We start from the raw sequence: 11669 nt of genomic DNA, 5'->3' as shown, positions 1-11669 counted from the left end.
TTCCCCTTGATTGGATAAGGTTAGGAATTTTATAAGTGTTATGAGATGGAGTCAAACGAAAAAACAAAACAAAACAAAAACAAACTGACACATAGAAATGTCCTGCCACTCTACTGTATTCCATCTTTCAAAAAGAAAGACAAGATTTTAATATTACTTAACAATATGTTAAAAAGTAGCCAGTCCGGCTTCAGTGTTAATACAATATACACTCTATAACAGATTGATAGAGTGAGTATTGTTCTTTTCGATTCAATTCTGAAAGTATTCTGATACAAGCTTGGTACAAGTTGCAAAAAGAAAAACAAAAAATGGTAACTTGAACACAGTTGTTACACTGAACATTTTTAAATGAAAAAAACCACGTGAACATTGTCAAGTATTAGCCGCTCTCCCAATAAAGGGAGAGATTGGGGGCAATGACGTGAAGCTGACCAGTCCGATTCTCTTGACAACCAGTTGTGAGGAAGTGCAGTGCTAGGTGCAAAGGTGAGCAAAGCCACAGCTGATCTGAATAAAGGGATCTTTTTTTTTTCATATTCACCTTTTTTTTCTTGAATCATGTCTTTTGCAATGCCTTCATCTTAATTTACATAAAGCCAGAGAAAACCCAGAATATGGCACAGACCTAAGGGAAACGGCCCACTCACTGACAAAAAGCACACACGCTTTTTTTAAAGAAGAAAGGGAAACCAAAATAATAGGGATAAACTTATAGAGTAGCATTTTGTGGTTGTTTTTTTGACTTTGCTCTTTTTTTTTTCTCCAGAAGTACTGCAGGAATACAAGCCCACTTCGGGTTCTTTGAGGAACCCACAGCAACAAGGACAAGGCAAGGCGGCATGGATAATGTAGACCGGAGGAGCAGGTGAAGCATTAGCAGCACTGGGGTCAGCAGTCAGTCTGTAGAAAGATGGGAGAGAGAGAGAAGAAACCGGAGGAACGCTTATCGATTCCTGCCATTGTCTTTTGAAAGGAAAACCCATTAGTGGGCAGCAAACGTGGCCTTCTTCAAGCTAAAGTTTGACCAGTTGATGGACAACCTCTGCCTTGTTTGTCGTGCGGAGTCCAAGCAGAACCTGCAAAAAGGGTGAAAAATGAATTTGTTAGTGAACAAAAGGTCATGGATTCCAGAGAAAAGCTTTACCAATACCAAACGGTACCTTTTGAAATATTCCACCTCACGTTCGGTCTCGTCCATGTCTACACTGTCCAAATCAATGTCTTTGGGCAGAAATACATCATCTGTTGGACAACAAGAGAGTTCTGACTTGATTTTCCAGTCAAAAGTGAACAAATCTTTTTATCCTTCATCTTCAGACAATTTGGCAATTCACAACACTCACCTATTGAGTTATTAGTCTTGTCTGCTTTTTTCTTCTTATTCTTCTTGGCTTTACTTTTGGGCTGAAGGGACTCGTTGTTTGGGACTTTGCCGTTCTGCTGAGGAGGGTCTAAAGCTGGAGACTCAATAACAGGAGAGTTCCTCTCGTCTTTCACTCCATTCTGTGGCTTTTTCCCATTTGTCCTCTCGTCCCTCTTGATCTCGGTCACTGACTCGTCTGAAGCTTTCTGCTTGGCTTTGGTGTCAGTTTGAGGGCTGGCTGCGTTCCCGGGTTTTGGAGGCTCTGGAGCTTTGGAGGTCTCAGCGGGCCTCTTTGTGGCCTCACCGTTGGGTTTGGAGCCATTTGCTTGCTGTTTGAGTTTGACCTTGGTATGGGAGGACTCTGGGTGGGAGGAGGTGCCATTCTGGAGGGCAGGAGAATCTGAAGGTCTCTCACTAAAAGTATTTGGACTTGGTTGTTGCAATGGGCCATTCTTCCCACCGGTGGGGGATTCAGGTTCTAGACGAGGCTCCTTAGGACTGAGACGAATGAGATTGTGCAGTAGCTGTGTTTTGCCGTTCTGCATGTTCTTTTCTAAAACACTCTGTGCTGTCTGCTGAAGAGGCTTAGGGTTGTTGGTTGTTGGAACGAGAGAAGGATTTTCAGACTTGGTTAACTCCTTGACTTTATTGTCTTTCTTTTTCTTCTTAGATGCCCGCAACTGCTGCATTTCCTGCAAACGGAGCAGCTCTTGCTTAAGTGCCGCCTCCTCCTCCTCCTGCTGCCGCCTCTGTTCCTTCAGAAGTTGCTGTTGTACTTCCAGTTCCCGAGCCTCTGCCTCTAGACGAGCTTTCTCCTCCAGCTGCACCCAAACAAAACCTGAGACAGTTAATTCCATGATACCCCAAATTAACAGTTGGATTCCATGACTAGATTATTTTAATACAGATTTAATACAGCTGTACGATCCATCGAGAGCACTAAAGTCTGCTGACCACTTAGTTTTGGTTGTACCTCGAACAAGACTGAAATGCAGGGGTGACCGGGCTTTTGCTGTTGCAGCCCCAAAGCTTTGGAATAACTTGCCTATTAATGTTAGGCTGGCCCATACACTTGCTGTTTTTAAATCCAGTCTTAAAACTTATTTTTACACTTGGGCATTTAACTCCGTTTGAGAACTGTTTTTATGTATTTAATGGTAATGTTATTGTTTGTTATTTTTGTTATTAATTGTTTTACTTTGATTATGCTTGTGCAGCACTTTGGAAAATAATTGTTTTTTTTATTTTTAAAAAGTGCTCTATAAATAAACTTTGAATTTACCTTTTACCTATTTACCTATTTTAACAAATATCATGCATTACTCATACATATATGTGACCCTGGACCACAAAACCAGTCATAAAGGTCAATTTTTTTTAAATTGAGATTTATGCATCATCTGAAAACTGAATAACTGAACTTTTCATTGATGTATGGCTTGTTAGTATAGTACAATATTTGGCTGACTATTTGAAAATCTGTAATCTGACGGTGTGATTAAGCTTTTTGGGTAATTTTACAAACTGAACAAATTTTGATAAAAATATTGGACCTATTGTTTCAATTTTTTCCCAAAATATTAATAAGTACTGTTGAAGTAAAAAAAATAAATAAATAAAAAGAAAATAATATATATATATATATATATATATATATATATATATATATATATATATATATATATATATATATATATATATTAGGGCTGGCAGGTTAACGTGTTATTATCATGTTATCGCATAAATTAATGAACACAGACAATTATTTAATAGCACATTAATGCAATTATTATTATTATTATTTTGAAAGTCCGATGCTCGATGACTCTGAATAGCTACACATACAGACAAACCATGGGTCACAGGAGGGGTTGTTCAGTACTGGTATGGAATGGGCATCATCACGTGTCTCAACCAATGAGAGCATTTGGGGTGGGCCTAACACCGTAGCTACACCAGACATGAGCAGCACAACAAAATACTAATATAATCCATGATGTGGTCTACACTTGATGCAGCGTGACACAATGAATAGTTGTGTTTGAGTGCCTCAATTGTCCTCGGTATGAAAAGATGTCACAAAATCATACAGTCACTGCTGGAAAGGGTTCAAATATGCAAAGATGCTGGAAAACTGAAGAATCTGCAGGACCTTAAAGATTTTCCTGAAGAACAGTTCTCAGTTTAACTGTTCAGAACCAACAAGGGACTCATGCACAACCATCACAAAACAGAAAGACAGTCGTGGATCATCCAGGTAGCCACGCACCGTATTAAGAACTAAGGGTTCCCAAACTTTTGAGTGGGGGTATTTTAATAACTTCAGCATTTTTTTTTTTTTATCTTGTGTACTAAATGTATACAATATCTTACTCAGGACAGTACTAAAAAAATAAATAACCCCCCCCCCCCCCCCCCTCCACCTTTGCTTTCACCAATCATGAAATGTTTCTTGTGTGACACGTTGGTAATGAGACACCTTTTTAAAGGCCATCAGTTGGGGCTGAACCAGCTAATATTAATTTCCACTGACTAGGGGCAGGATTACTTTCTAATTACTGATAAATGAATAAATAAATGAACAAAAACTATTTTTAAAATTTGACCTCATAAACATTAGATTCCTCACACCCAAAGCAGTTATTGTAAATGAAATGATCACAGATAATAGTTTTGATTTACTCTGCTTGACTGAAACCTGGCTAAAACCAAATCACTATATTGGTCTAAATGAGTCTACTCCACCAAACTACTGTTATGGGCATGAGCCCCGTCAGACTGGTCGTGGCGGAGGTGTTGCAACAATATAAAGTTATATTCTCAATGTCTCAGAAAACAGGATACAGGTTTAACTAATTCGAAATACATCTGCTTAATGTTACACTGTCATATATGCAAAAGAAATCTAATGTATCTCTTGCTCTGGCTTCGGTGTATAGACCACCAGGGCCATATACAGAATTCCTAAAATAATTTGCTAATTTCCTCTCAGACCTTTTGGTTACAGTTGATAAAGCACTAATTTTCAGAGATTTTAATATTCACGTTGATAATACATGATGCAATGATGCATTAGGACTTGCGTTTACTGACCTAATAAACTCTTTTGGAGTCAAACAAAATGTCACCAGGCCCACACATTGTTTTAATCATACACTAGATTTAATTATATCTCATGGAATCGATCTTACTGATATAGATATCGTACCTTAAAGTGATGTTACTGACCAGTGATGTAACTGTTTCCTTGTATCATACATGCTGCGTATCACTGATATTAACGATATGGCTCAGCATTACCATCTAGGCGGAAATATTGTTCCAGCCACCAAAGAAAGATTAGCAAATAACCCGCCTGATTTATCTCAACTGCTATACCCAAAAAATACATGATCTAGACGAAATGACTGGCAACATGGGCACTATTTTCACTAATACATTAGAAGCTGTTGCCCCCATCAAATTGAAAAAGGTTAGACAAAAACATACTGTGCCACAGTATAACAGTAATACTCACTCTCTCAAGAAAGAAACTCAAAGTCTTGAGCACAAATGGAGAAAAACTAACTTGAAAGTTTAAAAAAAAAATGCATGGAAAAACAGTCTGTCCAGCTATAGACAGGCTCTAAAAACTGCCAGGGCCAAGCATATCCACAAACTCATTGAGAATAACCAAAACAATTCAAGGTTTTTATTTAGCACAGTGGGTAGATTTACAAATAACCAGACGCCACCTGATTCAAATATTCCATCAATGTTTAATAGTAATGACTTTCAATTTCTTCACTGATAAAATAGATAACATCAGAAATACAATAACAAATGTAGATTCTACAATGTCTGATACTAATGTTAATAATAATGTTTCATCCATCGCACCCAAAGATGCACTGCAGCGCTTTACAACTATAGGACAGGAAGAGCTAAATAAACTTGTCACTGCATCTAAACCAACAACATGTTTATTAGATACTGTACTCCCACTAAATTACTGAAAGAGTTGTTACCTGTAGCAGAAGAACCGCTTCTCAATATTGTTAACTTGTCTTTAGGTCATGTCCCAAAACCATTCAAGCTGGCGGTTATTAAGCGTCTTATTAAGATACCACAACTAGATCCTAGTGAACTGGCAAATTATAGGCCCATTTCAAATCTTCCATTTATGTCAAACTTTTTTGAGAAAGTCGTGTCTGCTCAATTGTGCTCCTTCTTAAAAAAAAATAAAAAGATCTGTATGAAGATTTTCAGTCAGGTTTCAGGCCCCACCATAGCACAGAAACTGCACCTGCTAAAATTACAAATGACTTGCTTCTTGCGTCAGATCAAGGCTGCATCTCATTGCTAGTTTTACTTGATCTCAGAGCTGCATTCGACACCATAGATCATGACATACTCGTAGATCGATTACAAAACTACAGGTATTCAAGGGTAAGCTCTAAGGCGGTTTAAATCCTACCTGTCCGATCACTACCACTTTGTTTATTTAAATGGGGAGTCATCTCATTTATCATCAGTAAAATATGGAATACCACAAGGATCTGTCCTAGGTCATCTGCTATTTTCAATATACATGATGCCCCTTGCTAATATTATTAGAAAATACGGGATTAGTTTCCACTGTTATGCTGATGATACTCAACTATTTATCTCATTGAGACCAGATTAAACTTCTAAATTATCGAAGCTAACAGAGTGTGTTAAAAATGTAGAAGATTGGATGACAAATAATTTTCTCCTAATAAATTTGGATAAGATAAAAAAAGCTAGTTCATGCATTTATGACCTCTAGACTGGACTATTGTAACGCACTTCTAGGTGGTTGTCCTGCATCTTCAATATACAAGCTCATATAATAATTGCTGTTAATAGTGTTCGTTGCCTGGTTGACTATGTCTTGTATACATTTTTCAGAAAATTTCTGCCACAATGCACATAAACAGTCACCACTGATAATCGACTACTAAATATTGTAGAAACTTAATTTTCTGTAAAGATGCTTTGCAATGATTTGTATCGTAAAAAGTGCTACACAAATAAACTTGAACTGATACATTTCAGATGGTGTTTTGGCTTTCCATGCCTTTGTGCACTTCCCTTTATTCATGTGTTCAATACTTTTTCCCTGTGTCATTCGACTTTATGACACATACCGTATTTTCCGCACTATAAGGCGCACTTAAAAGCCTTTAATTTTCTCAAAAAAACGACAGTGCGCCTTATGATCCAAAACGCCTTATATATGGATCAAGGCGGTCTGTCAAAATGTTGACATTCCCTTTAGCATATCTCCATCTAGTGGATGCATAGTGCAAACCCAGTCAAACGTATGACTGCAGTGTCTTCTATTCTATGCGCCTTATAATCCGGTGCGCCCTATATATGAAAATAGTTCTAAAAAAGGCCATTCACTGAAGGTGCACCTTATAATCCGGTGCGCCTTATAGTGCGGAAAATACGGTAACAATTTCTGAAGTTATTTGTTTTCTTTGCATTTACGGATTACTTGGTTACCGACATCTGGTGAAAATGTTTATGTCAACAGCACAGAAAAATGGTGACAAGTTCAATACTTATTTTACCCGCAGGGAGTGTGTGTGTGTGTGTGTGTATGTGTGTATATATATATATATATATATATATATATATATATATATATATTATTATTATTATTATATATATATTATTTTTAAGAAATACAAATTTAATGTTATGCAAAACAACTTAAGGTTTTCTTTTCTAAGACTATGACTAGGTAATGAAGTAAAAGTTTTATGATGATTAGATTTAGACAAAAAAAAAAAAAAAATTCCTGTTTACAAAATGAGTTTACCTTCTTCTGTTTGTGACGGGCACGTTTGGCTGCTTTGGAGCTAGTGGCTGGTTTGTTGTCTGCGCTGTTGATGAACTGTAACAGGTCCTCTACCTTGCGATGGTCCTCCACCCCATCCCGCTCCAGCAGCAAATCTTCTTTTTTAGGCTGTTCCTCCTTCCGTTTGGTCAGCCTGAGTCGCAACTTCTCCCGCATCTCTGCATAGTTCCTACTGGTGGGTGCGGCAGGTGGCTATTCAGCGCAAACAACATGAGTCTGATTAGCTTATTTATTCATGACGCCTTCAACAATAAACAGTTAACATGAACTGAATCCAAAAATATTTTTTTAATGGTTTGATATACATAAGCAGTGAAGCATGCAAAACTGATATGGTGCAGGAAATAAGCACATGCACTGATCCATCAATGACACAGTGGGTACAGCACACACTGATTGGAAGCTCTGATACCTCAAAGTGCCTGACTCTATAATTGAAAGTGAGGGAAGGAAAGTGTCAGCTTGAAGAGATTTTACCATACCGGTAGATATACAGTTACATGGATTACATCAGTGAGCAAGACTGCTTTGTGTTAATGGTAAAGTGACAGGAAAAAGTATTTTCCAACACAAATAAGCCTGTCAATAATGGTATTGATGATAACCAATAAATGAGAAATACATTTATTACTTTACTATTTTCTCTAAAAAAATACTATAAAAATAAATAAAACACTAAAAACCAAATCGTATAGTTATAAATTAAGTGAAAAAAGTGAAGTGACGTGACATACAGCCAAGTATGGTGACCCATACTCAGAATTTGTGTTCTGCATTTTAACCCATCCATAGTGCACACACACACACAGCTGTAAACACACACACACACATTGTGAACACACACTCGGAGCAGTGGGCAGTGATTTTTGCTGCAGCGCCCGGGGAGCAGTTTGGGGTTCAGTGCCTTGCTCAAGGGCACCTAAGTCGTGGTATTGCCAGTGTGAGACTCGAACCCACAACCTTAGGGTTAGGAGTCAAACTCTCTTACCACTAGGCCACAACTTCCCCATTAAATTAAATTAAATGATAACTTGAAGTGAGTGTTAAATGACTGCAAAGGTAAATTGCATTTGACATATATATATGCAATTGGACAGACACTGAAAGATTTATAATAAATAAATAAATAAAATCAGTTGCCAGCCAAAATGGTAATAACTTATGTCAGACAACAATCAACTGAGATGCATTATATATTATATAAGTATATTATTATTCTTATTTTAAGTATGTGATTTCCCCCAAAAAAAATAGCCATGGCTTACTGATAATTTAATATAAAGAACATTTTTTGTATCTATCATATGGAGTTAAATTCCTTTTATGCGAGTCATATAACATATTTATTCATTTACACAAAGATGTAAAACTTTGGTCACACAGCCCCATCCTAAAACGTTAAGGGTTTTAATTGAGCATTTAGGTGAAAGCCAAGTGAGAGTGTTTCCGTACCCCTCCATGACCGAAGAATTCACAGTAGCAGCAGTCACAGTACTTTCCTTCTTTCTGATTGGTTGAGGTGGATGTGGAGGAGCTGTGCTCCGAGCTGCTGTCCTCATCTTGGCTCTCCTCTCCTTCATATGGCTGGTGCTCATAGCCTCTGTTCCCTTCACAGCGATGACCCTCACAGTCTGGATCACTGACAATAACATCCTGACTTTGAGTAAATGGGACTCAATTCCAGAACATATTCTGGTGATTTTATTATAAACTTTAAGCTTCACTTAGTATTGAAGAGAGAAGCTTGTCTATGTGTTTTAAATGCTGGCACAGCAAGATCATCACACAGAGAACTTAGAAATGATATAGATGGGGGACTGACCTGCATACGCTATTTGGACCACTGACTAAACCATCAATCGAGGCAGCTTGCTGTTCACCAGATGACAAGCACAGACCCTGATGGACGTCCATGAAGCTTGGAGTCTGAGTTACAGTCTTTGGAAAGGACTGGGTGCCTATACTGGGTAGGTGTGTGTTGGGGGAAGAAGGATGTGAGGATCCGTTGAGAGGAGGGAGAGACGTGAGACTAGTGGGACTATTCCTAGGAGCAACAGGAGTCGGATGTCTATGGTCCTCTTTACCTAAATTATGGAAAACTTCATCTAAAAACAAAGAAATAGATGAAAGAAATAAGCACAGGAAAGCGAAAAATTCAATCTAAACACTGGGTCATTTAGAAATGTGGAAGTGATTATTACTCGACTGGACAGTGGTGGCGGTACTGGAGACGGAGGAGGTGGCCATCACCACTTCACTCGCCTCCATGAAGGCATCTTGGTAGTTGAAGAGACATTTTTTCTTGGCGCCGTTCTTCTTCTCTTTGCCATCCGGGGCAGGGTGGGGATTGACATTGGGATCCAAACTGGAGGAGAGAAGGGGCACGTCGGGAAGGGGAGGGCCCAGCATGTCGCCTTTGATAAGGAGAAGGGTTTCAGGGTCAGAGAGATACTGAAAACAATAAAAGCCACAAGAAACATTCCGTTTGGTCCTTTAGTGACTATTTAAAAGTGTATAAAATGTGTACCACGTGTAAAGAGCCGAACTTAGACAGAAACGGCTCGTCTGAGGTGTGGTGCTAGAAATGTGCGTTTTGACTCATTCGCAAATTTTGATCTCTTTCCAACAGTTTCTCAACCACCAGCCCTGCGGTCTCGGGGAAACCCATTAATTATGGGCCAGAGAGAGCACAAACAACCGCTTAATGAGTATAAACATAACACACCTCTTCTGTGGAGGACATTTTGCTAATGATGGCCAGGTGACTAAACGTCTGTGGTTGCTAATATCACTTTGGTCAAAAACAGCTCAGCCAAAAAGAATTTTGAGTAAACAGAGGATGGACTACGTGCAAACATAAGGTTTTACGTTTATTTCTCAGTTACAGTATTTTAGTCAAGTATCTAAACACTATCTAAAGTCCTGACCCTGTATGAACATTGTGCTTTTCCAAATGATTTGATCTGACAACTAATTTCCTTTAAAGCCACACATAACTGGCCAGGTCCAAGCCCTTATTTTAGCACCCTGTATGACTGACAGGTGAGTAGGTTGCTCTTTGTGGTTGTCTGGGACACACTAGTGCTTGAACTACTAAAGGGGATCTAGTCGAATGCTGCTTTAAACACTAAAACACACATTTTCCAAACAGTGAATTGTTGTAAGAATGCCATAAAAGATAAAAAGAAAAGTTGTTGATTCCTCAAAGAACCTTTTAATTAATAGCTATTAAAAGAACCATTTCATAGCATTTAGATGCTCATTTTTAAAGTCTGCAACCAACATTCCAGTCAGATGTACTTCCGACATGATGTACACATTTTCAGCTGAATGTACAACAGTGGAGAAGAAAATGATTTATTGTGACATGCATCCAAATGAAACAGCTTTCCAAATGAGAAAAAAAAAAAAAAAATTAGGATGAGGCATGATTTTTTCCTTCAGAAATGGATTATATTGTTGTTGTCTGCTAACTGCTGTGATCTCATGTGAAGAGAGGGAAGGATTATTGGTTACTTTGAGGGTGATGGGAAGTTAATGATTTTGATTAAGGATTAAAAGGGCAATAAAAAAAAAAAGCACCTGAGTAACTCTTAAGAATAGAGGTTCAAAATGTACTTTAGTCCAAATGGAAGTGCAGTTTTATCCGCTTTGAAGTGTTAATTGAATTGGACAACTGACCAGGTAGGGGTTCCTGGAGCAGCACAGAGGGGTTCCAGTTCTTCATCATGTGCGTGTCCCAGAGGTTCTCTAGTTTGAGCGAGGGACATGGCAAAGAGCCGTTCCAGTCCCCCGCTGTGTTGAAGCAGCTCTGATAGACGTGCTCCGGTAGGGTGGGGCTGAACACGTGCTGCTTTCCGCCTGTGTGACTGGACGTAGGGGTGGGAGGGAGAGTCTGGAGAAGATGATGTCAAGAGAGTAGTGATCATTATATGATAAATGCATTTAGAAATTATTTTTAAAAATCTAATGTGAAACTTATGGTGACATTGTATCCTTGCTTGATAAGCAGTCAATGTTGAGTAAAGGGACATGCCCAGTAAGAACTGAAATGTTTCACCTGTGCCTTTTTTAGGATTTTTGGTACAAGACACCCCCCTTGTGGCTGGAAAAATAACAGCAAATTCACCCACGCAGCTTTCAAAAGGAAGGCTGGGAGTTTCCTGTGCATGTGAGTGCTTCTAACCTTGCTGTGTGTGAGCGGAGGGGTGGAGTAGAGAGTGGGCAGCAGTGGTCTGGGCAGGTGGGAGAGGTTGTGTAAGGGTAGATGGCCGTGGATGTGGGGGTAGAGGTGGAGGGCGGGGTGGCCAGCCGTCTTCTCTGAGAAGAACTGGTGACCCCCTGCATGCAGCCTGCTGGTAGGCAGACAAGTGGAGTTCAGGCCAGAGGTGTCCCCACTGCCCTGACTGCACACATGACACTCGCATGGATGTT

At 39.0% G+C, this 11669-nt stretch overlaps 1 protein-coding gene across 1 annotated transcript in view; it reads right to left on the bottom strand.

Moving 5' to 3' along the window:
• Positions 1 to 98: 98 nt before the first annotated feature.
• fam193a (family with sequence similarity 193 member A) overlaps positions 99 to 11669 on the bottom strand; it is a 22722-nt gene continuing 11151 nt past the window's right edge. Inside the window, exons 15-23 of the mRNA XM_052545232.1 lie at positions 11422 to 11669; positions 10917 to 11130; positions 9437 to 9649; positions 9058 to 9340; positions 8688 to 8874; positions 7197 to 7427; positions 1347 to 2187; positions 1164 to 1245; positions 99 to 1079 (exon numbers count right to left, since the gene is read on the bottom strand). The exon at positions 11422 to 11669 is cut by the window's right edge and continues 13 nt beyond it. Of these exons, the coding sequence (XP_052401192.1) occupies positions 986 to 1079; positions 1164 to 1245; positions 1347 to 2187; positions 7197 to 7427; positions 8688 to 8874; positions 9058 to 9340; positions 9437 to 9649; positions 10917 to 11130; positions 11422 to 11669 (2393 nt within the window). The 3' untranslated portion in view covers positions 99 to 985. The remainder of the gene's footprint in view (positions 1080 to 1163; positions 1246 to 1346; positions 2188 to 7196; positions 7428 to 8687; positions 8875 to 9057; positions 9341 to 9436; positions 9650 to 10916; positions 11131 to 11421) is intronic.

Source organism: Carassius gibelio, chromosome B1, assembly GCF_023724105.1.
Source record: "Carassius gibelio isolate Cgi1373 ecotype wild population from Czech Republic chromosome B1, carGib1.2-hapl.c, whole genome shotgun sequence".
Lineage (NCBI taxonomy): Eukaryota > Metazoa > Chordata > Actinopteri > Cypriniformes > Cyprinidae > Carassius > Carassius gibelio.
Note: the sequence above shows the minus strand (reverse complement) of the source record. Positions and strands in the feature narration are given on the sequence as shown.